The sequence below is a fragment of the Ovis canadensis genome, chromosome 2 (assembly GCF_042477335.2).
Source record: "Ovis canadensis isolate MfBH-ARS-UI-01 breed Bighorn chromosome 2, ARS-UI_OviCan_v2, whole genome shotgun sequence".
In the NCBI taxonomy this organism is placed as follows: Eukaryota; Metazoa; Chordata; class Mammalia; order Artiodactyla; family Bovidae; genus Ovis; species Ovis canadensis.
In genome coordinates, this window is record NC_091246.1 from 22731776 (window position 1) to 22758403 (window position 26628).

The 26628-nt window shown below is 38.7% G+C and overlaps 1 protein-coding gene across 1 annotated transcript in view; it reads right to left on the reverse strand.

The window, feature by feature from the left end:
• Positions 1-26628, reverse strand: part of TMEFF1 (transmembrane protein with EGF like and two follistatin like domains 1) — a 102750-nt gene that overhangs the window by 57133 nt on the left and 18989 nt on the right. The window contains exons 2-3 of the mRNA XM_069575557.1: positions 17386-17495; positions 987-1116 (exon numbers count right to left, since the gene is read on the reverse strand). Coding sequence (XP_069431658.1) covers positions 987-1116; positions 17386-17495 — 240 coding nt within the window. The remainder of the gene's footprint in view (positions 1-986; positions 1117-17385; positions 17496-26628) is intronic.

Genomic DNA, 26628 nt, shown 5'->3' on the forward strand with positions numbered 1-26628 from the left:
CCTGCTCCCAAATACAAACACAAGTAAGAAACCAAGGCATTACTGCTGGTTTCTTACAGTAATGCCTTCCAAAATTAACCACTACCAATTTAGGAAGACATAAAGAAGGCTGAGCATTGGAGAATTGATGCTTTTGAACTGTGATGCTGTAGAAGACTCTTGAGAATCCCTTGACAGAAAGGAGATCTAATCAGTCAATCCTAAACAAAATCAACCCTAAATATTTATAGGAAGGACTGATGCTGAAGCTGAAGCTCCAATACTTTGGCCACCTGATGCAAAGAGCTGACTTGCCAGAGAAGATCCTGATGCTGGAAAGATTGAAGGCAGGAGGAGAAGGGGATAACAGAGGATGAGATGGTTAGATAGCATTACTGACTCAATGGACATGAATTTGAGCAAACTCCGGGAGATAGTGAAGCACAAGGAAGCCTGGCATGCAGCAGTTCTTGGTGTCACAAAAGTCAGACACAACTAAGTAACAACAACAACAAATAATTCAGGAAGGAAGAGAGAAGTAAACACAAAAACTGGGAGGAAGTTGGTAACAAAGGCTGGCAAACAGAAAAGACACAAAGAGAAGAGCTTGGACAAACACTTTCTGGGATGCCACTGAGTTTCCACAATATTCCCCACTCTACCTCGCACCAAAATAAAAATTAACAAAATGGATCTCATAGCATTTACCCTCCCAAATCTTATTCTGCCTAATGTTCAACCATAAGGCAAAACTGATATGCAAAGTCTCCACCAAAAATAGTATTAAGCATTAAAAACATCCTGAGAAGTACCACAGAAGAGGTAATAAGAGAAACCACCCGGAGTTAAAAAGCAACATGAAATGGGGGCAAAAAGAACCCCCCGCCCACTTCCCACATTATCATCCCAATCCACACAGCACTCTTGGGAATAAACCTCTGACTGGAAACTTCATCTTAGTACGCGGAACCACTTCTAACATTTCTTCAGAAGAGTATCACCCATACCAGAGTAGCACGGTCCTCTTGCTACTACTGTTATCTCTTTCTGGTGCTTACAAGCAGCCCTTCGGAGAAAGCATTCATTTTGGTACGTGTCCCCATTTGATCCACAGACAGGAATGTAATTCGTATGGCACTGCAAAAGAAACAAAAATAAATTCTCAGAACGACACATGAATTATTTGACAGTTTGTTTCATATTCACGAATGCAGTGCTATAGTATTGCAACACACTTCTACTACAGAAGTTTGTTCTTTTATTTGGTTTTTAAAAAGAAGAACTGTGCTACTTTCTCATACCTTTTTTCACATTTATAATGAAAATATTTTAACTATCAACTACCCATAAAAATGAGAATGAAAATCTCTATCATATCTACATCATTTGCTAGCGATCCAAGGAGATAATATCAGAGGAGATTCTTTCCAATGGTTGGAATAAGCACTAATGATGTAAACTATCAAAATTCACTTATTCAACACCTCTAGTGTAAAAGGCTTCAAGGTAAATGCTATAGAAGACACATGAGCTCTGTTCTCTGAGACTGTACAATCTTATTGGAGAGCCATATAAAGAGGAAATATATGTGTGTGTGTATATATACGATCATGTAATCACCGACTCGATGGACATGAGCTTGGGTGAACTCGGGGAGTTGGTGATGGACAGGGAGTCCTGGCGTGCTGCGATTCATGAGATCGCAGAGTCGGACAAGACTGAGCAAACTGAACTGAACTGAACTAAATCAAAAGTACAGATAATAAGTAAAATATCTAACACCTATTACTGTAAGACATAAGGTATTTAAGAAAGCCTCCTCAGAGAAGGTGAAACGTGAATTGGACCTTGAAGAATTGGTAGATGAAAAGAAAAAAGATGATACAGATTTGAGAAATGACACTGAATTGGTATGTTTAAAAAACTTTAAAACTTCTATATTTCAAAAATATAATGTAAAAAATAAAAAACTAAAAATAAAAAAAAAAAAAATATATAGGACTAAAGTTTTAAAATCTGGGAGAAAATAGTATAACATGATACAAGTTATCATCATTAAAACAGAGACAGTACCAATTAATACAAAATGGACAAAAGACAAATTTACAGAAAGATAGAGTTGTACACAAAAATAAGATGCTACTTTAACCTTATAAAACTGGCTATTAGACAAACAAAAAATTCAATTTAGTTGCATACCAATAGCCCTGCTGTAATTTAAACTGGCTTAATCTTTTAAGAATGCAATTTAATAACACATTTTAAGAGTTCTAAAAAAGCACTGAGGCTTTTGATCTAGAATTACACATTTAAGGATCTATCTGAAGGAAACTACGATAGATGAAAAGTTATTACAGTCATTTCAAATAGAAATGTATTCATAAGAAAAACATACAGGAAAAACATCTAAGTATCCAATAAGGTAATGTTCATTTTGAAGCACGCTATATATATTCAAAGAGTCACTGAGCATTACCCTTTATAAGAATACTGTGTGACATAAAAACATGATGCTAGATGAAAAGCAAGTGATAATACCATGTATATAACTTCCGAGAATTTTGTGCCATTTTTAAATGCATTATCTAGTCCACAAAACAGAATGCAAATTTCTTAAATTATATGATAATATAAAATAAAAATGTAGCAAGAAGATAAATTATACATATATCTGAATTATTTATAAAAATAAATATTCAGAGAGTAAATCCTAGAAGAAAATGTCAATAAATTTTTCACATTACTCGTCACCATATTTTTTTATTTCCATGTTTATGATTTTGTTTTTCTCAATCTTTCTGCAATGAGCAAGGCTTACTTTCATCATTCATTTACTTTTTAAAAAGTGGTCAACTTATTTTATGAACCATGAATTTGGCACACTACCTCAGGTAAAGCACTGGTAAAAACCATTTTTAATAAAATATTTTATAACCAAGTTGACTTGCTATACACTATCACCAGATTCCTACATCAACTTTAGTTAAAACTCAAATTTTACTTTAGGATGCCTTCCTATATTCCTCCAGTTCTTCCAAGGATCACATTCCTTTATTCTCTTCCCCTAACATTCTCCAGTACTCTTGCCTGGAAAATCCCACGTACGGAGAAGCCCAGTAGGCTGCAGTCCATGGGGTGGTGAAGAGTTGGACACGACTGAGTGACTTCACTTTCACTTTTCACTTTCATACATAGGAGAAAGAAATGGCAACCCACTCCAGTGTTCTTGCCTGGAGAATCCCAGGGATGGCGGAGCCTGGTGGGCTGCCGTCTATGGAGTCGCACAGAGTTGGACAGTCAGGGGCAGCAGCCTAGAGTGCCAGGCTGCAACGGCGCAGGAACGGCCGAGAGGAGCTCCCCGTGTCCGAGGCCAGGGACGGCGGCCGAGAGGAGCAACCCCACGCCCGAGGCCAAGGCAGCGACAAGGAGGAGCAACCCCACACCCGAGGGCAGGGGCAGCAGCCGGGAGGAGCAACCCCATGTCCAAGGAGCGGTGGCTGCGATGGCGCAGGAAGGCCTAGAGGAGCCATCCCACGTTGAAGGTCAGGAAGGGCTGCAGTGAGGAGATACCCCTTATCCAGGTAAGGAGCAGCGGCTGCAAGTTGCTGGAGCAGCCGTGAAGAGATACCCCACACCCAAGGTAAGAAAAACCCAAGTAAGATGGCAGCTGTTGCAAGAGGGCATCAGAAGGCAGACACACTGAAACCATACTCACAGAAAACTAGTCAATCTAATCACACTAGGACCACAGCCTTGTCTAACTCAATGAAACTAAGCCATGCCGCCGGGCAACCCAAGACAGGTGGGTCATGGTGGAGAAATCTGACAGAATGTGGTCCACTGGAGAAGGGAATGGCAAACCACTTCAGTATTCTTGCCTTGAGAACCCCATGAACAGTATGGAAAGGGAAAATGATAGGATACTGAAAGAGGAACTCTCCAGGTCAGTAGGTGCCCAATATGCTACTGGAGATCAGTGGAGAAATAACTCTAGAAAGAATGAAGGGATGGAGCCAAAGCAAAAACAATACCCAGCTGTGGAAGTGACTGGTGATAGAAGCAAGGTCCAGTGCTATAAAGAGCAATATTGCATAGGAACCTGGAATGTCAGGTCCATGAATCAAAGTATTGGAAGTGGTCAAACAAGAGAGGGCAAGAGTGAACGTCGACATTCTAAGAATCAGCGAACTTAAATGGACTGGAATGGGTGAATTTAACTCAGATGACCATTATATCGATTACTGCAGGCAGGAATCGCTCAGAAGAAATGGAGTAGCCGTCATGGGCAACAAGAGAGTCCGAAATGCAGTACTTGGATGCAACCTCAAAAATGACGCAATGATCTCTGTTCGTCTCCAAGGCAAACCATGCAATACCACGGTAATCCAAGTCTATGCCCCAACCAGTAATGCTGAAGAAGCTGAAGTTGAACGGTTCTATGAAGACCTACAAAACCTTTTAGAACTAACACCCCAAAAAGATGTCCTTTTCATTATAGGGGACTGGAATGAAAAAGTAGGAAGTCAAGAAACACCTGGAGTAACAGGCAAATTTGGTCTTGGAATGCGGAATGAAGCAGGGCAAAGACTAATAGAGTTTTGCTAAGAAAATGCACTGGTTATAGCAAACACCTTCTTCCAACAACACAAGAGAAGACTCTACACATGGACATCACCAGATGGTCAACACCGAAATCAGATTGATTATATTCTTTGCAGCCAAAGATGGAGAAGCTCTATACAGTCAACAAAAACAAGACCAGGAGCTGACTGTGGCTCAGATCATGACCTCCCTATTGCCAAATTCAGACTTAAATTGAAGAAAGTAGGGAAAACCGCTAGACCATTCAGGTATGACCTAACTCAAATCCCTTATGATCATACAGTGGAAGTGAGAAATAGATTTAAGGGCCTAGATCTGATAGATAAGAGTGCCTCATGAACTATGGAATGAGGTTTGTGACACTGTACAGGGGACAGGGATCAAGACCATCCCCATGGAAAAGAAATGCAAAAAAGCAAAATGGCTGTCTGGGGAGGCCTTACAAATAGCTGTGAAAAGAAGAGAAGTGAAAAGAAAAGGAGAAAAGGAAAGATATAAGCATCTGAATGCAGAGTTCCAAAGAATAGCAAAGAGAGATAAGAAAGCCTTCTTCAGTGATCAATGCAAAGAAAGAGAAGGAAAACAACAGAATGGGAAAGACTAAAGATCTCTTCAAGAAAATTAGACATACCAAGGGAACATTTCATGCAAAGATGGGCTCGATAAAGGACAGAAACAGTCTGGACCTAACAGAAGCAGAAGATATTAAGAAGAGGTGGCAAGAATACACAGAAGAACTGTACAAAAAACATCGTCACGACCCAGATAATCACAACGGTGTGATCACTCACCTAGAGCCAGACATCCTGGAATGTGAAGTCAAGTGGGCCTTAGAAAGCATCACTACGAACAAAGCGAGTGGAGGTGATGGAATTCCAGTTGAGCTATCTCAAATCCTGAAAGATGATGCTGTGAAAGTGCTGCACTCAATATGCCAGCAAATTTGGAAAACTCAGCAGTGGCCACAGGACTGGAAAAGGTCAGTTTTCATTCCAATTCCAAAGAAAGGCAATGCCAAAGAATGTTCAAACTACCGCACAATTGCACTCATCTCACATGCTAATAAAGTAATGCTCAAAATTCTCCAAGCCAGGCTTCAGCAATACGTGAACCGTGAACTTCCTGATTGATGTTCAAGCTGGTTTTAGAAAAGGCAGAGGAACCAGAGATTAAATTGCCAACATCCGCTGGATCATGGAAAAAGCAAGAAAGTTCCAGAAAAACATCTATTTCTGCTTTATTTACTATGCCAAAGCCTTTGACTGTGTGGATCACAATAAACTGCTGAAAATTCTGAGACAGATGGGAATATCAGACCACCTGACCTGCCTCTTGAGAAATCTGTAATGCAGGTCAGGAAGCAATAGTTAGAACTGGACATGGAACAGACTGGTTCCAAATAGTAAAAGGAGTACGTCAAGGCTGTATACTGTCACCCTGCTTATTTAACTTAGATGCAGAGTACATCATGAGAAATGCTGGACTGGAAGAAACACAAGCTGGAATCAAGACTGCCGGGAGAAATATCAATAACCTCAGATATGCAGATGACACCACCCTTATGGCAGAAAGTGAAGAGGAACTAAAAAGCCTCTTGATGAAAGTGAAAGAGGTAGCAGTGCTAAGAGGAAAGTTCATAGCAATACAGGCATACCTCAAGAAACAAGAAAAAAGTCAAATAAATAACCTAACTCTACAACTAAAGCAACTAGAAAAGGAAGAGTTGGAGAACCCCAGAGTTAGTAGAAGGAAAGAAATCTTAAAAATTAGGGCAGAAATAAATGCAAAAGAAACAAAAGAGACCATAGCAAAAATCAACAAAGCCAAAAGCTGGTTCTTTGAAAGGATAAATAAAATTGACAAACCATTAGCCAGACTCATCAAGAAGCAAAGAGAGAAAAATCAGATCAATAAAATTAGAAATGAAAATGGAGAGATCACAACAGACAACACAGAAATACAAAGGATCATAAGAGACTACTATCAGCAGTTGTATGCCAATAAAATGGACAACGTGGAAGAAATGGACAAATTCTTAGAAAAGTACAATTTTCCAAAACTGAACCAGGAAGAAATAGAAAATCTTAACAGACCCATCACAAGCACGGAAATTGATACTGTAATCAGAAATCTTCCAGCAAACAAAAGCCCAGGTCCAGATGGCTTCACAGCTGAATTCTACCAAAAATTTCGAGAAGAGCTAACACCTATCCTACTCAAACTCTTCCAGAAAATTGCAGAGGAAGGTAAACTTCCAAACTCATTCTATGAGGCCACCATCACCCTAATACCAAAACCTGACAAAGATGTCACAAAAAGAGAAAACTACAGGCCAATATCTCTGATGAACATAGATGCAAAAATCCTCAACAAAATTCTAGCAATCAGAATCCAACAACACATTAAAAAGATCATACACCATGACCAAGTGGGCTTTATCCCAGGGATGCAAGGATTCTTCAATATCCGCAAATCAATCAATGTAATTCACCACATTAACAAATTGAAAAATAAAAACCATATGATTATCTCAATAGATGCAGAGAAGGCCTTTGACAAAATTCAACATCCATTTATGATAAAAACTCTCCAGAAAGCAGGAATAGAAGGAACATACCTCAACATAATAAAAGCTATCTATGACAAACCCACAGCAAACATTATCCTCAATGGTGAAAAATTGAAAGCATTTCCCCTAAAGTCAGGAACAAGACAAGGGTGTCCACTTTCACCGCTACTATTCAACATAGTTCTGGAAGTTTTGGCCACAGCAATCAGAGCAGAAAAAGAAATAAAAGGAATCCAAATTGGAAAAGAAGAAGTAAAACTCTCACTGTTTGCAGATGACATGATCCTCTACATGGAAAACCCTAAAGACTCCACCAGAAAATTACTAGAGCTCATCAATGAATATAGTAAAGTTGCAGGATATAAAATCAACACACAGAAATCCCTTGCATTCCTATACACGAATAATGAGAAAGTAGAAAAAGAAATTAAGGAAACAATTCCATTCACCATTGCAACGAAAAGAATAAAATACTTAGGAATATATCTTCCTAAAGAAACTAAAGACCTATATATAGAAAACTATAAAACACTGATGAAAGAAATCAAAGAGGACACTAATAGATGGAGAAATATACCATGTTCATGGATTGGAAGAATCAATATAGTGAAAATGAGTATACTACCCAAAGCAATTTACAAATTCAATGCAATCCCTATCAAGCTACCAGCCACATTTTTCACAGAACTAGAACAAATAATTTCAAGATTTGTATGGAAATACAAAAAACCTCGAATAGCCAAAGCAATCTTGAGAAAGAAGAATGGAACTGGAGGAATCAACTTGCCTGACTTCAGGCTCTACTACAAAGCCACAGTCATCAAGACAGTATGGTACTGGCACAAAGACAGACATATAGATCAATGGAACAAAATAGAAAGCCCAGAGATAAATCCACACACATATGGACACCTTATCTTTGACAAAGGAGGCAAGAATATACAATGGAGTAAAGACAATCTCTTTAACAAGTGGTGCTGGGAAAACTGGTCAACCACTTGTAAAAGAATGAAACTAGATCACTTTCTAACACCGCACACAAAAATAAACTCAAAATGGATTAAAGATCTAAATGTAAGATCAGAAACTATAAAACTCCTAGAGGAGAACATAGGCAAAACACTCTCAGACATAAATCACAGCAGGATCCTCTATGATCCACCTCCCAGAATTCTGGAAATAAAAGCAAAAATAAACAAATGGGATCTAATTAAAATTAAAAGCTTCTGCACAACAAAGGAAACTATAAGCAAGGTGAAAAGACAGCCTTCTGAGTGGGAGAAAATAATAGCAAATGAAGCAACTGACAAACAACTAATCTCAAAAATATACAAGCAACTTATGCAGCTCAACTCCAGAAAAATAAACGACCCAATCAAAAAATGGGCCAAAGAACTAAATAGACATTTCTCCAAAGAAGACATACGGATGGCTAACAAACACATGAAAAGATGCTCAACATCACTCATTATTAGAGAAATGCAAATCAAAACCACAATGAGGTACCACTTCACACCAGTCAGAATGGCTGCGATCCAAAAATCTGCAAGCAATAAATGCTGGAGAGGGTGTGGAGAAAAGGGAACCCTCCTACACTGTTGGTGGGAATGCAAACTAGTACAGCCACTATGGAGAACAGTGTGGAGATTCCTTAAAAAATTGCAAATAGAACTACCTTATGACCCAGCAATCCCACTTCTGGGCATACACACCGAGGAAACCAGAATTGAAAGAGACACATGTACCCCAATGTTCATCGCAGCACTGTTTATAATAGCCAGGACATGGAAACAACCTAGATGTCCATCAGCAGATGAATGGATAAGCAAGCTGTGGTACATATACACAATGGAGTATTACTCAGCCGTTAAAAAGAATTCATTTGAATCAGTTCTGTTGAGATGGATGAAACTGGAGCCGATTATACAGAGTGAAGTAAGCCAGAAAGAAAAACACCAATACAGTATACTAACACATATATATGGAATTTAGGAAGATGGCAATGACGACCCTGTATGCAAGACAGGGAAAGAGACACAGATGTGTATAATGGACTTTTGGACTCAGAGGGAGAGGGAGAGGGTGGGATGATTTGGGAGAATGACATTCTAACATGTATACTATCATGTGAATTGAATCGCCAGTCTATGTCTGACGCAGGATGCAGCATGCTTGGGGCTGGTGCATGGGGATGACCCAGAAAGATGTTATGGGGAGGGAGGTGGGAGGGGGGTTCATGTTTGGGAATGCATGTAAGAATTAAAGATTTTAAAATTAAAAAAAAATAAATAAAATAAAATGTTAATACTCATAAAGAAAAAAAAAAAAAAAAGAAAGTGAAAGAGGAGAGTGAAAAAGTTGGCTTAAAGCTCAACATTCAGAAAACGAAGATCATGGCATCTGGTCCCATCACTTCATGGCAAATAGATGGGGAAACAGTGGAAACAGTGGGAGACTATTTTGGGGGGCTCCAAAATCACTGCAGATGGTGACTGCAGCCATGAAATTAAAAGACGCTTACTCCTTGGAAGAAAAGTTATGATCAACATATATAGCATATTCAAAAGCAGAGACATTACTTTGCCAACTAAGGTCCGTCTAGTCAAGGCTTTGGTTTTTCCAGTAGTCATGTATGGATGTGAGAGTTGGACTGTGAAGTAGGCTGAGCATCAAAGAATTAATGCTTTTGAACTGCGGTGTTGGAGAAGACTCTTGAGAGTCCCTTGGACTGCAAGGAGATCCAACCAGTCCATTCTGAAGGAGATCAGCCCTGGGGTTTCTTTGGAAGGAATGATGCTAAAGCTGAAGCTCCAGTACTTTGGCCACCTCATGCGAAGAGTTGACTCATTGGAAAAGACTCTGATGCTGGGAGGGATTGGGGGCTGGAGGAGAAGGGGACGACCGAGGATGAGATGGCTGGATGGCATCACTGACTCAATGGACAGGAGTCTGAGTGAACTCCGGGAGTTGGTGATGGACAGGGAGGCCTGGCGTGCTGCGATTCATGGGGTCGCAAAGACTCAGACACAACTGAGTGACTGAACTGAACTGAACTGAAGCGACGCAGCAGCAGCAGCAACATGTACACAATAAAACTTACATGATGTCTGCAAGAGTCAATGTTACTCTATAATTATACAATGTATCATTAGCAACAACACAACAAAAAAGACCATAAGCTCCAAGATGTCAAATACAAGTCTATGGATTTTTCAAGCCAAGTAACTCTTCACTCAGCAATGCTTAACAACTGTCTAATACAGTGCTCACAAAGGTGCTCATGCCCCTTAGGGGTGGGTGCCCCATGGAGGCATTTTTGGTTGTCACCATGACAAATGAAAGTGAAAGAGGAGAGTGAAAAATTTGGCTTAAAACTCAACATTCAGAAAACTAAGATCATGGCATCTGGTCCCATTGGTTCATGGCAAATAGATGGGGAAATAATGGAAACAATGAGAGACTTTATTTTGGGGGCTCCAAAATCAATGTAGATGGTGACTGCAGCCATGAAATTAAAAGACACTTGCTCCTTATAAGAAAAGTTATGACCAACCTAGACACATATTAAAAAGCAGAGACATTACTTTGCCAAGAAAAGTCCATCTAGTCAAGGCTATGGTTTTTCCAATAGTCATGTATGGATGTGAGAGTTGGACTGTGAAGAAAGCTGAGCACTGAAGAATTGATGCTTTTGAACTGTGGTGTTGGAGAAGACTCTTGAGAGTCTGTTGGACTGCAAGGAGATCCAACCAGTCCATCCTAAAGGGAATCAGTCCTGCATATTCATTGGAAGGACTGATACTGAAGCTGAAACTCCAATACTTTGGCCACCTGATAAGAAGAACTGACTCATTTCAAAAAGACTCTGATGCTGGGGAAGACTGAAGGCAGAGGAGAAGGGGATGACAGAGAATGAGATGGTTGGATGGTATCACCGACTCAATGAACGTAAGTTTGGGTAAGCTCCAGGAGTTGGCAATGGACAGGGAGGCCTGGCGTGCTGCAATCCACGGGGTCACAAAGAATTGGACCCGACTGAGTGGACTGAACTGAACTGATGACAAGAGGACATTACTGTCATTTAGCAGATGGATTCTAAGGGTGCTCAAAGTACCACAAAGGAAAGGGCGGTTCCATACATATCATACAATTTCTTTTTGTTTATATACCATACAATTTCTTTTTATATACACCATACAATTTCTGAATGCATCTCTAGCCATTCATGTAGGAACTACGGTAAGATCATAAGACTGTTCTAGCTTCTCCTAATAGTTTTTATTCTAGCATTCACCATACTTCTACTTTTCATTTTCTAGTACTATTGGTATGAAAGTGCTGATGATGATCTTTTTAAAAATCCAAATATTCATTTAAGTAGATATAAGCAATGGACCCCTACATTGTCTTCCAATATAATCATGTCCCAGCATTTACATTTTGAAATACTTATTTTATTATAAATTACTTTTATTTCTCCTTTACATTTCAATTATACATTATATTGGTTTCTTTAATTACATGTTTATGTAAACTACATTATCTACAAATTTCATTTTAGGAAAGAAATGGAATACAAATTATTGGTTATAAAAAAGGGTTATTAAGTCTGATAGGGCTGAGAATCTATATGGTAATAGCAAACATTTAATGAAGAGTTTCTATCTAGTAAATATTGGCTGCAACTTTAAATGTCCTAAACTAACTTAAATATAACAGTCCTGCAAAGCACATGTGGAGAAGGAAACGGCAACCCACTCCAGTACTCTACTTAGTGCTTAGGGCCAGAGCTCTGAAGTCAAATGCTAAGTTCATTTCTTGGGTCAACTATTCATATAACTATGGGTTAGCACCAATGCCATTTTTTTTCCCATGTGTAAAATGGTAATTATAATAGTATCTACCTAACAAAACTGTTATGAGGATTAAATACAAGAAATCCATCTTTAGCATTTATATCTGGCCATACTAAATTTTCAACATACATTCACTGGTTCTGCTATAGATATTATCATTTCTGAGTTTTAAGTAATTGTCTAGGGTCACAGCTAATTCCTAACACTAACCACTACATGTTCCAGTTTTTCAGCAGGATCTCACTATTACGTCACTTGGTGGTAGTGAGCAAGGAGCTTAAAACAGATAGGCAATGTCCTTGAAATGCAACCTAACAAGCACATACCAAGGAGTGAGCATGATGGAAAAGCAGACTGCAGGTCCTCGGTCGGTTTCCAGGAGTTGCTTTTAGGAGCTTATTATTATGCTATAGAAAAATTAAATGATTTGGGCAATTTTAACAACATGCAACTTCTGACTCAGGCATGAGTCTATCTTAAGGTTTGCCTCCTCTTTGCTGTCACTCTTGCTAGGGGAAAGAACTCTCCCCCATACCTACTCTTTACTTGGAGAGGGATTTGAAGCAGTTTACAAAGATGCAGCGGTGTACAACTCTGCAGCCACATCCATTCCAGCATTTATTATGTACCTACTGTGTGTCAGGAACTGTGCTGAATACAATGATATTAACAAGGCTGTGATGGTTAATTTTAAGTATTAACTTGACTGGGCTCCAGGGTGCCTAGATTAAATATTTCTGGATGTATCTGTCGAGGGTATTTCTCGATGGCATTGGCATTTAAACTGGGTGAACTGAATAAATACCCTCTCCAATGAGGGTGGGATCATCCAACCCACTGAGGTCCTAAACAGAAAAAGGCAAATGAAGGGAGAATGAGCTCCTGACCTTGGTTGAGCTGGGACCTTGGTTTTCTCCTGGTTCTCAGGCCTATGGACTCAGACTGAGACTTACATATCAGTTCCTCTGATCCTCCGGCCTTCAGACCCACACTGGAACCACATTACCAGCCTTTTTGGGCCCCCAACCTGCAGGCTGCAGATCATGGCACTTTGTGTCCATAAATGAGTGAGCCCATTCCTTGTAATTTCTTTCTCTCTTCTCTCTCTATATACCTTGTTGGCTCTGTTTCTCAGGAGAATCCTGACTAATACAAAAGTCTAATAAGAGGACAGAGTACTTAGCTAGAGAAAATACTATGAAACTCAGGGAAAAAAAAGATATCAGCCTGAGAACTCCAGTCAGAAGAACAAAGGGGAAGAAAGAAAACAGGAAAAGCCACAGGCATTCCTCTTTACACATTATTCAGGTTTTAATGAAAAGATGCAACACTGATCATTTTTCTTTGTTCAAAATTAATAAAAGCAATTTTGTTTATGTATGTGGCAAGATGTAATAGCTCCTATTAACAGGCTAAACAAAACAATTTTAGAATTTAAAATTCTATTATTATCTGTTAAAATGTGTTTCAATTATGCCTCCCCAAAAGCTTGACACTGAAAGCATGATGAATCATAAGCCAAGGTTTTTAAATGAATTGAAAGATACTTCTAAAGCATCCACAGAAAAGTGTTTAATGGGCACATGAGGTCATTGTTCTTAAACTAGCAAGAACGGAAGTCTAAGTTGAAGAGACGTAAAAGCTTATAAAGAAGAGGAGTCAAAGTTTCACTCAGCAGCAGGATCAAGTCACGCTGTTAGCCCTTAGGCAGTTTGCTCCTGCAAGGTAAGTAGTTTGTCTTTAAATATCTTTATATTCCTAGCACCTACCACTAAGTAAGCTCTGGGTAAATGTCTAGCGATCTAAACCCCTAACTTTTCTTTTCCTTTCTTGCTTTGCCACAAGGTGAGAATACAAGGGATTCAGACAGATCATGAGAAGGTTCTCTAGCTGTTCAAGTAAGTTAAAAAGATCAAAAGGCTTTATAACCTTAGAGTTGCAAGGAAAGACTTTGAGAATGAAAATCATGAAGACAAAGATAAACAAGAAGTGAAAATGTAAAACTTTATATAAAAAAAACATAAAATGAAAATAACACTAGGATAACTTCTTTAAAATATATAAAGCTTTCTTTGTAATCCATATAAACTAAAAAGTAACCATCTCTAAGGTACTTTAGTTTATATGGATTACATATATCCCAGGTGGCTCTAGCGATAAAGAACCCGCCTGCCAAATCAGGAGACATAAGAGATGTGGGTTTGAGCCCTGGGTTGGGAAGATCCCCTGGAGGAGGGCATGGCAGCCCACTCCAGTATTCTTGCGTGGAGAATCCCATAGACAGAGAAGCCTGGTAGGATACAGTCCATAGGACTGCAAAGAGTCGGAAAAGACTAAAGTGACTTACCATGCATGCCTAAGTGACTTAGTACTTAAAAGAAATTAAAACAATTATGTATTAGTAAAACACAGAATATTTTTAGAAGGAAATGTAAGAATTAACAGATGTTGCCTCTGAGAAGAGCAACTGGTAGTCTGGAGTGGAAGACATTTTTTCCTTATATAATGTTCAAGTTGTTTACTATGGCAAATACCACACTTTTAAAAAATGTATCAAAATGATACCTACATCATAGGTTCTCATAAGAGTTTAAGTTACGTTAATTTTTATATATAAATATATATAAAATATTTAGGAGTTAATGGATATAAAATATTCAGCACAGTAAGCAATATCATAAGAATACCACAAACAGTACATTATATTTTATTGATACAGTATACACATGTATCTTTACAGATCAACACAGGGAAAAAGGAAATACTCCCCAAAATAGAAAGAATATGAAATATTAATTCAAAAAAATGGCAAATAAATCTATGGCACATTTCCAATTTCTCCAGTAATCAAATGCAAAAAGTTTCTTTGCCTTTCAGATTTATATAATTTAAAAGGACTGACAAAATTCACTACCAAGAGGCTGAAACGAAACAAGCAGCCTGGTAACACTGCTCTTGGTGAGAATGCTAATCTGTACATGAGCATTCCATTGGCCCGACAACTCCACATCAAGGACCTTAACCTAAAGAAATAAAAACCAGTTGGAAGAGGGGAATAGCCCCAGTTTTCCCCACCCAGGACAGCTAAAATATCCAGCGAAAACCTGCAATCTTTGTTGCATGAAGACCCAGAGGATAGAATTCAGAGCAACCAAAGCCACTGGGAAGTGAGTGAGAAAGTCCCAGAAAGGAGAGAGAAAGCAGGGAGCCCCAGATTCTGTGGCTGACTTTTGAACCAAGCACTCATGGGGCACACTCCAAGCAGACCAGCTAAGCCTGAAATAAACAATATTTGTGTTGCTGCTCAAACAGGAAGGACAAAGTCTGCTGTTTTTCAGTCAATTCAACTGTTTCAAAAATGACAATACTCAGAGCAATGTAATTCAAACACTAGAAAACACATCATTCACAATGTGTAGGATACAGTCAGAATAAATAGGAAAAAAAAGAAAACACAATCCATTCTCAAATGAAAACACAATCAATAGAAATGATCCCTGAGATGTCCCAGATGTTGAAACTGGCAAAGATTTTTTAAGCATCAATATCTATGCGCAAGGAAAATAAGCTTGTAAGGAATGAAAAAACAAGAAATCTCAAACAGAAAATATAAATTCTAAGAATAAAGTATCTGAAAGTAGAGATTCACTGAATGGAAGAATGGTGATGACAGAAAAAAGGATCAGTGAACCCTGATGTAGGTAAGTAAAATGTATCTAACATGAAGAACAAGAAGAAATAAAAGTACATGAGGGCTTGGTATATACCATGTACATCAACACCTCCTTTTAAGGAAAGAAGCCCACTTTAGTTACTGTCCTTCTTAAGAAGGTTTAGGGAGCAAGAGGGCAGGCAGACATAACACTGCCTATTTTTTAAATTTAATTTTTATTTTTTATTATAGTTGATGTACAATGCTGTGTTAATTCAGGTGTACAACAAAGTGATTCAGTTATATGTGCATATATCCATTCTTTTTAAGACTCTTTTCCCATGTAAGTTATTACAGAATATTGAGTAGGGTTCCCTGTGCTATACAGTGGGCCCATGCTGATTATTTATTTTATATACAGCAGTTACACTGGCCTGCCTACTGTTACATGAGGAACCATGGAGGGGTGGGCACAAGGTTAGCTAAGCCACTTCAAAGGTGGCTATTGTCAATAACCAGTGGATTATAAAGTCCCTTCTGACCAAGAGGAACATTTTTTGCTGGTCATCAGTATACTCCCCACCCCTTCCTCCTTTACTTAAACTTCCTACTTCTTTTAATGAAAATAAACTTGACAGTTAACAGTTTTCAAAAAGGCTTCATAATCAAGGTCTCTTTCTGATTCTGATTCTCATTACACTATCCTAAGAAAGGTTGGGAAATATGCTATCTATTTTCAGATGGATCATACAGAATTATGCCTGAAGCTGTATAGGGTTTCTAGAAATACTGACTATCCTTTGCTTTTATTCCTAATCTCTGTTCCCTTTCTTCCCTTTAAAATCCAAAATGGTAGGTACAATTAGAATAAGATAATGAATTTTAAAATTTCCAGTCCCTTTTTTGTTTCATCACAAATTCTGAATAAGGGACCACTTTGTGAACAATGGTCCCTGGTCAGGGGAACTAACACCCCGAAAGCCATGTGACACAATCAAAAGAAGAAAAAAAAAATGTAGCACATTTCACTTCCATTCTTTTTGTTGTTTTTGGACAACAAACTCACAACTAAAACAGCATCTGAAAAATAAAGATATTCGCACTCTTAGTCTGAGATTCCCCCTTTCTAGTCCATCTCTAACTCAGATCTACCCTGAGGCAGTCATGTTCTTTGGCCAAAATAAGGTGAAAGTGAAAGTGAAAGTGAAGTCGCTCAGTCGTGTCCGACTCTTTGCAACCAGTAGACTGTAGCCCACCAAGCTCCTCTGTCCATGGGATTCTCCAGGCAAGAATACTGGAGTGGGTTGCCATTTCCTTCTCCAGGGTTAGGGTGAGACAGCAGCAAATAAGGGAAATAAGCAAATAAGGGAAAGAGAAAGACAAGAGAAGGAAAGAGGATAAAAAGACCAACATTTTAAATAAGTGACTCTACTGCAATCTGTACCTTACTTCCTTTCAGTGACGATTATACCTTACATTTGAATAAAACTTTTAGTATTTTTTTCAAGGCATTTTCACATTCTATGAGAGCCAGTCTGTCCTTATCATTCAAGAAAAGAATGGAAGGTACAAACAGTGGCATTTCATTTGACAAGAATCGGTGGGCTGTGAACCCAAATTTATTGTAGGGTTCAGGGTGTTTTAATAAGCTTTTTAATTTTAAAAAATGTAGAATTACAAAATATGACAAATGTTAAAACTTTTGAGAAAAGGTTTGATTTTCTTACCTGAAACTGACATGCACATTTCAAACCATCTCCATCTTCTTTACAGACTCCTCCGTATTTACATGACGATTCATCACAAACTCTTAGATCAGATTCCCTCACATTTAATTCTGTAAAAGAGCAAAAATTGTTTCATATATATATATGTGTGTGTGTGTGTGTGTCCCTTTTATCCAAATGTGCATTTATAAATAAAAGAAAAAAATCCTTATATCTCATCGACAAGTATAATAAGTCACAACATACAAAAATTAAGTTCTACGGGACACAAAATGTTCAAGATTCCCCAAAAAAAGTTGTGCATAGTAATGTGCCTAAAATCACATAAAGCAAAGCAAAATAAAGCTCAAAATGTCAGGATTTCACATAATTCTCAAAAGGGAAATCCATAGAATTTTTTTATTTTGCCTGCCAAGAGCTTAAGACAGTCTTCTTACTATTATTATCTTAATAATTTAGATTATTTTTCTAGTGACTGAGTTACTTTTAAGGGCAGCCAATAAGAATAACTGAAAAAAAATCTTGACTTTTTTGGCACTCAGAAAAAGTTTTGGGTGATCATTATTCACTCTAGACAGATAAACAGTTTCAATTACAAAAGAATGATACAGTAAGTAAGCTTGAATTTCACATAATAGATATATACAGTAGTTCACACCATAAGTATATATGGGGCATTTATATGCAAAGAAAGAGGTTCAAAATCTTCATAGATTTAAAATTTTTAAATGATTGATATAATTTTACTACCACAGGAAGCAGAGCCTATCAACAATACAAGTATTCTGCAGTCATTCTGTGCTTATTCCAAGACTGTCAGTCTTATTCTGGAACGATCAAAATAATCTCTCTAGGAAACCTAATAAATTGCTTCCAGGTTACAGAAAAGCTGCCAATCACATGGAACTGGGTGAAAACCACTACAAAGCCAATTTTCATATCCTCCCTAGTGGGAATGAGAGCTACAACAACAAATGCACTTATATAAACAATCAACAAATGGTTGTTTAAAAACTCATCCCAGGGCCTCCCTGGTGGCTCATTGGTGAAGAATCTGCCTGCCAATGCAGGAGACACAGGTTCGATCCCTGATCTAGGAAGATCCCACGTGCGGCAGAGCAACTAAGCCCACGTGGCACAACTACTGAGCCTGTGCTCCAGAGCCCAAGAACCACAACTACTGAGTCTGCGCGCTGCAGCTGCTGAAGCTTGCACCCCCTAGAGCCTGTGCTCCCCAACAGGAGAAGCCCTGCAATGAGAAGCCTACACACCACCACTAGACAGCAGCCCTGGTTCACCACCACTAGAGAAACGCCCACGCAGCAACAAAGATCCAACAAAGCCAAAAAATAAACAAGCAACATTATTAAAAAAAAAAAAAAAAAAGACAACTCATCCCAATGAGGAGGTGAATTCATGAGTCTGGAAGCAGAGAAGCCCAGGTTAGCTCCTGACTCTGTGGCTCAACAGCTGAGACACTCTGCGAAGAACACAAGACCTCCTTCCTGCAGCTCTAGATGGACATGAGGTCTTGGCAAGCATATCTCAGAAAGCATTTCTCCTGCAGTCCCTCATCCCTGGTTGTTTTCTACTTCTAAATGGCAAAGCAGGCCTCAGTGGACTGACGTGAGGAGGTTCTATTTCTCTATCTAGGGACAGGCGCCCCTGGTTGACCATTGCCGCTCTCAGCCCCATTTGTCCTCAGGGCTCTGCAATATGTCTCTGCCATTTGTCTCACGGCTCCCACTCCCAGCTGACCCTCTGAGGAACGGATAGTCTAGTACCTAAACACCCAAGGAGTGGAGAGTCAGGGTACTTATTTGAGTAACCACCCTGAACCAAGCATTGCACTAAAGCAAGCATGTCTATGTAACTATAGGTTACAAAAAAATTTTTTTTCTTTTCCTTAAATGGATCTCAGGTGCACAGAATTGGATTGCTCTAAAGTTCAAGCATATGTGTAAAAAAAATTTTTAGAAGATCAGCAGAAACAAAAACTACAGGAAACTAATGCCGTTGTTTCGCCGCTCTCAATGTTTCACATAGCACTCAAGGCAGAGGTGACCATCCTTCGATTCCTTTCACCTTGGCTCTGGAGGCTTTATGTTCTTGGTTTGCCTCATCTTTCAATTTTCGCTCATTCTTCCCTTTCCCCCCTTAAACATTCACACTAGCTCCTGAGGCTCAATACTAAGTGGAGGGTTTGCTTTTTTCTGTCTACTTATATTCCTGCAGGGAACTCGCACAAGGTCTCCAGGTTCCAGTTACTGTCTTACGTACACATTCAAACCCAAGGAACATAACTAAATGTTCATAAAGAACTGCTCTAGAAAAGAAGATAAGAAAGCAAGACATCTCTGCTCAACCACAGGCTTAATCAATTTTAGGGACCATAGAAATAAAAAGAATTGCAAGATTTGAGAAATAAATTTTAGTGTATTTCTCTTACTTCTTTGTAGCTTCAAGATTCACACTGGGTTCCAATGAAATCAGACATATCAAACAACAATAAATAAAATTTTTATTTTGTCCATGGGTCAAGATCACACTTTAAGACTTGCTATCTTGGCTTCAGATTCTTTTGAGTTGTAATACTTCATCTGTTGTATTTTAAAAGCACAATGGAACTGCAATCAAGAGCCTAAACCCTCCCTGCCACGAAGATGTTCACACGCACCTGTTTGCATGACAGACCAAACAACACCTTGGGAGAATAATCATTCATACTAAGGTGAAGCTTCCCTGGTATCTCAGTTGGTAAAGAATCTACCTACAGTGCAGGAGACCTGGGTTCGATTCCTGGGTCGGGAAGATCCTCTGGAGAAGGAAATGGCAACCCACTCCAGTACTCTAGCCAATGGAGAATCCCATTGACAGAGCAGCCTGGCAGGCTACAGTCCATGGGGTCACAAGAGTCGGACAGGACTTAGCAACTAAACCACAAGGTATAACAGAAAAGCTCAGCCTGATAAACAAAGTCTTGGTTGGACAGGAGAAGTCCAGGCAAAGTCTTAAATAATTGGGTGCTACATCATAGTTTGATAAAAATTAGTTTATCAAGAGTATCATGACTTTCCAGTGCCCTGACTCCTCACAAATTTGAGAACTATGGCCTTAGTGCAAAATCAGTTAAGAAAGAATTCTGAATTGGGGTCATCTTCTGTTCAGTACCGGGCATCAGGAGGGCACTCTACTACCTATCAATAATAACGATGATAACACACCTGCCTTCCTGAGCCCCAAGTGGGAATTCAGAAGGATGAGTCATTTCTAAGGCCAAAAATCAGTTCTCCAAACAGAAATATTTTACACACAGAATCACTCAGAAAAGTGGATTCAAAACAGAAATATTTAGTTCTAGTTGTAAATGTGCCCATCATATAATTCTCTAAATGTAAAACTTGTCTCAATTTTCATCAACTTTCCAAGGCTGGGGAACAATATACCAGAAGGGAAGAAATCCTATTTACTATGAACGTGAACTGCCAGAACCCCCAACTTTTGGCACCACTAACTAGGTTCAGGCTGCAGTTCAAAATGAGATCCATTAGCATTCCAGAATGATGCGACTTTCCTACCACCATTCCAATTAAACAGAAGGTAACTGGGGGATCTTATGAGTTAGCTAGTAATTATGGGAGACAGAAAGTGAATTAACTTTGCAAGATGTTATGACAGAATTGTGGGTTTCTCCATCTCAGCACTACTGACATTTTGGGTAAGATAGTTCTTTGTTGGAGGGGGCCACCCTGTTCACTGCAGGATGCTCAGCAACATCCCTGGCCTCCACCCACTAGAAGCCAGTAGGACCAGCTGTAACCAAAAATGTCTCAACACTACAAAACATCCCCCAGGGAACAAACTCACCACCAGGCGAGACCCACTGTAAAAGATGAAATAAAAGGCTTTATGTTTAATTCTCCAACACAATCATTATAAAGAAAATGAGTCAAACAGCAGCAATCTGCAAAATCTCTGCACATTACTACAGTTATTTTTCATTGCAACAGGAGGCTCAGAGTGGGTGTCCTCCTTTAAGAATGTTTTAACCTCTCATCAGCCTGGCTTCTTTCCCCTTTCATATCAAAATTCTATCAAAGGTCAAAATCACTCTATTCTAAAGATCCCACACCTTTCTTCTTAAGTCTTCCAGCTCTTTTCTTGACCTGTCTACTGGAGCTGACACACCTGGCCTCCCCCACTCCAACCTGGTAATCTTAATTATTCCCCCAACTAACTCTCTGACCACTTCTCAGTCACTCCTTTTTCCTTCTGCTGCTGCTCAATCCACGTCACTCTTAGAATTTATCCCCGACTTAATCAACACTCCAGATTAACCCAAGTGTGCTTTTGTCTGTAAAACATGCCAACCAATGCCCATGGCTCAGTGAATCCTCAAAGCTACTAGGTCACTCTCTAGAACACTCATGAGTACCTGAGCTCCAATCAGGAGAGCTCCTCTTGTGCTGCAAGAGTTGGTTATGTATGTCACACAGTCTGATCACCAACTGTATTCATTACTGTAATTATGTGGTTTCAACTCTTCATAAGAAAGAAAATAAGTTTTCTATGAAAATAAAACTGGATGCTACAGAAAGACTTAGGACGAGTCCCTTTTTAAAAACAGCTGTTGCCTTAGGTGGAGGCAAGATAAAAATCTAGGTTTTTGTATCTGCAAGTCTTTAAATTCCTTTTTAAAGACATTAAAACTGGAATGTGTACTCAATGCATTATGAATGTGGTTTATTCAAGAATGGGGAAACTCTAGTTATTCTCAAAGAAAAACTCGGGGCTCTCTTTCAAAATATTGTTTAATAAATATATATCTTTAAGTTAAAATACATTTACAAATCATTTTGTGACTCCTCACTTTAAAAACTTTCTTGATTAACCAACTACCAGAATCTTACGGCACTGAGACAAGAGAGCTCCTACTATGTATAAAAATATTCTGTCCTTGGCCATCCCACTGTAATATCTCATCTTACTTCTTTCAGCACTCTTCCACTCCCACGACTCAAGTCTTCAGAGCTGGTTTTCCCCAACCTTATTAAAGCCATTCTCATCTGCTTTTGCCAGTGCTATTTCCAGTCTTCAGAGCACTGCTGAGCAAAGTCCTATAAATTAATACTTAAATAGGATTTAATGATAAGTATTCTTTAAGTACTTTACAACATGTGGAAATACTCAGTTTATCTCTAGGTGATTCCTTATTGACTCTCTTTCAGGACATGTTCAAACTTTGTACCATGTTCTTAAGAAAATTTCAGTGGGTTTATTCTCATTGCCTAGATGTTAATAGTATTTGGAAAAAAATGAAGAGAAAAAAAAATAGTATTTGGGAAAACCTACACACCAATCCAACCTGACATGACCCCTGCTGGATGGTTTCACTCCCAAAAGATGCCCTGTTTGTTCTTGACACTGTGTCCAACTGCCTACATGACAGTTCCACAATCTCTACGCTGAAAACAGTGGAAATATTAAGAATAGTTAAACATTTAAAATATCCCACACCAGGAAATAGTGTGACACAGACATGGAATATTACACAGCTATTTAAAAGGTTGTATATATTATATAACAATATGGAAATATGCTGATGAATGTTAAGTAAGGTAGAAGACAAAGCTATACATATACCAATATAATGTATTAAAAAAACATATATAGGAAAATCCAACTGTGTTTGCACCAATGGAACATGGATTTTTTTTTCCTCTCTTTTCAAGTTTTTATACCAGTTATATTTAAAGGGGGAGCTTCCCTGGTGGCTCAGCTAGTAAAGAATCCACCTGCCAATGCAGGAGACACAAGAGATGTAGGTTCAATCCCTGGGTCAGGAAGATTCCCTGGAAAAGGAAATGGCAACCCACTCCAATATTCTTGCCTGGAAAGTTCCATGCACAAAGGAGCCTGGCTGGCTACAGTCCATGTGGTTGCAAAGAGCTGGACACAACTGAGCACGGGAGAAAAAGAGTCGATGTGATTTCAAACAAGCCCAGACACAGTTTGCCATACAATGAACAGAGCATGAGTTTGAGGGCCAATACAGGCCAGGTTCACAGGCTAGTGCTTCATATTTTAGAGTAAATCACCTTCCCTAGATGTTGTAATGGTTAGATGAGATCATGCATTAAAGAGCAACAGTGCCTAGAACAAGAAGGTATACAACAAAGATTCACTTCCTTTCCTTTCCCAGACCGATCTTAGAGATACCTGTAATGACACAAGTCATTGAAAACTGAAACAGCAGATCTGTCCAGTTAATGTTGACTTCAGTCTCAGCAAGTGAGATGAACTAGGAATTAAGTTCTCTTCGACTTGTTTACTAAATTAACGCTATTACATGAGTTATCTTCTGCTATAAAGATATTGGGGGAAAATAAACTGCTCAATAGTTCACGATATAAAACCAAAAGCAGTTTACATTAATATTAAACAGCATTCACAGAAGAGATGACAAAGATCTCTAAGCTATATAAAACAAAAGAAATTCACACGTGCCATACAGTTTATCTGACTCCAATGTTTTTCATCCGATTCTGCACACTACTGCCAAACCACCCTTTGTTAAACACCATTCTGGTCATGTCAGTCCTCCAATCAAACACCTACAGTCATTCCCTGCTGCCTATTTCAGTTCTAAACACCTGTATGTCAGGATGCTTCAGGCAAGGTGATGGGGAGGACAATCTATTCCAGGATAAAAAAGAAATACCTAGATCTCAAGCTGGGTATTAATGGTACCCAGGGACTTTCTAGCCCTACGAAAGATCTCAAATTTGGACACTCTCTCCCTTACTCCTATTTTTGGCTGGCTTGGCAAACCTGGGTGCTTCCCTCTCACAGATCCACAAACTGAAGCCTCTATACAGCTGCCAGGGGACAAGGACAGAGGAGTACTGGGGCTGTTAACAGGTATGGAAATTATTTTGGGAGCGACGGAAACACTTTGCAATTATATTGTAAGTAGCAGTGATGGTTGCATAACACACTAAATATATTAAAAACCACTGAGTTGTATACTTTAAAATGGTGACCTTTATGTTATGTGGATTATATCTCAATAAAGAACAAAAAAACTTCAAAAACAGGAGAAAATAATCATGTCATCTAAATTTTGAAAAAAGAACAAGGAATATAATTTGCTGTTTAACAGGCAGACTCTAGAATCAGACCTCCCAGATCAGCATCCTGCCTCTGCTGCCTCTGTCACTTATCAAGTACATAACACCTTAGTAATTTACCACTTTGAGCCTCCATTCCTTCATCTGCAAAATAGGGACAACAACAGCACCCATCTCATAATGCTGATGAAGGATTAAAATAAAGATAGGGAAAGCACTCAGCAGTGCATGACACATCAGAAGTGCTATGTTAAGTGTTTGCTGCTGTTTTTTTTTTTAAATATCAGCTCTGGAGAAGACGGGGAAATTGAGCATTCAAACCGACTTTAAGAGCATAAACTGACAGAACCTCTGGGAGGAAAATGTGGCAGTATATATGGAAGTTTAAACTGTCTCTATGTCTTAACCTCACAACTCCATTACTAGGAAATTATGATAGGGATAGAAGACAAAACATACAAAAGTGTACCTGCAAGACTGGTAACATCAGCTTTTTTATATAATAGCAAAGTGGAAAACAACCTACGGGTCCACCTGTTGGCAATTAATTACATAAATTACTGATGAAATACTATGCAGCCATGAAAGTATGTGACAGAAATACACCTACTGATATGGAAAGACTGAGATCCATTGTGTAGTGAAAAAGCAGGTTATAAAACTACATAATTAATAGAACTACATGTAACCTTGTTCTGTATTTTCCAAGTCTCCTGTAAATGTGTTATCATGCTTTCATAATTTAAAATAACTAAAATTAAAAAACAAACCATAGAGTTATAACACAATTTATATTTTGCAAATATACATGTTTATGTAAGTATTTTTAACTTTTCAAAGTACATTCAGTACAGTTCCTATATTAAAAATTTTGAAATATCAACAAATAAATCTAAACACAAGAAAACACCCTTCTATTTCTATTTCTTTTTTTCTGTTACTCCACATAACTTGCGGGATTTTAGTTTCATTACAAGAGATCAAACCGGGGCCCAAAGCAGTGAAAGCACTGAGTCTTAACTACAGGACCACCAGGTAATTCCCATTTCTAGTTCTAATTCTAACCACTATTGCTTACTGTCTGCAATACCAAATGGAATGGGAGGTAGCCAGAACCCAGATGTCACCCACAGAGACAAAAATCTACAAAAGAACTTGCAAGTTATCACTAAAGAGCCCGATGTTAACTATTTTAAAAGGACTTCACAAACTCTGGGGCATTATTATTCATAGAAAGAGTCCCAGATTTGGAGTTTTAAGTATTTGATTAAGTAACTACAGGAAACTGGCCAAGCACTAAATCTGAGAAACCCCAGTTCCCTAGAGTAAAAATGGGTATAATAATCCCTCAAGGGATAAAAAAGATTAAAAGACATCTTTACAAAAGACCACCGGAAACTACCAAGGATACTTCTCCCCATTGGATAAAACCATCAAAACCAAAACTATGACACAACCCCAACCTTAAACCCCATTTTATAAAACAGGGAATAATCTTTTTTAAAAAACTAAGTTTAATTAAATGGTAATTAGGAAGCACTTGTTTCCCTCATAGCTCAGTTGGTAAAGAATCCGCCTGCAATACAGGAGACCCCGGTTCAGTTCCTGGGTTAGGAAGATCCACTGGAGAACGGATAGGCTACCCACTCCAGTATTCTTGGACTTCCCTTGTGGCTCAGCTGGTAAAAGAATCCACCTGCTATGTGGGAGACCTGGGTCCCATCCCTGGGTTGGGAAGATCCCCTGGAGAAGGGAAAGGCTACCCACTCCAGTATTCAGGCCTAGAGAAAAGAGTCGCAAAGAGTCAGACACGACTGAGTCAAGCCGGACACGACTTTCACTCACTCAGGAAGCACTTATGGTCTGAACTTGAAGGAAACAATAGTAAATATAATTGCACAACCTAAGAAACATCTCAAACCACTTTACAGAGGAAAAAACATCTATGAAAAAAATAATAAACAAAGACTGAGCTGACATGTGAACAATAGAGTATCTAAATATACGACAAGGCTATGAACAACAGAACTGAAACAGAAATATCAGCAGTTAAGGTTCACTTGTAAAATAATGTTATATAAAAGCTGACCAAAAAATAAGCTGAACTTAAAAT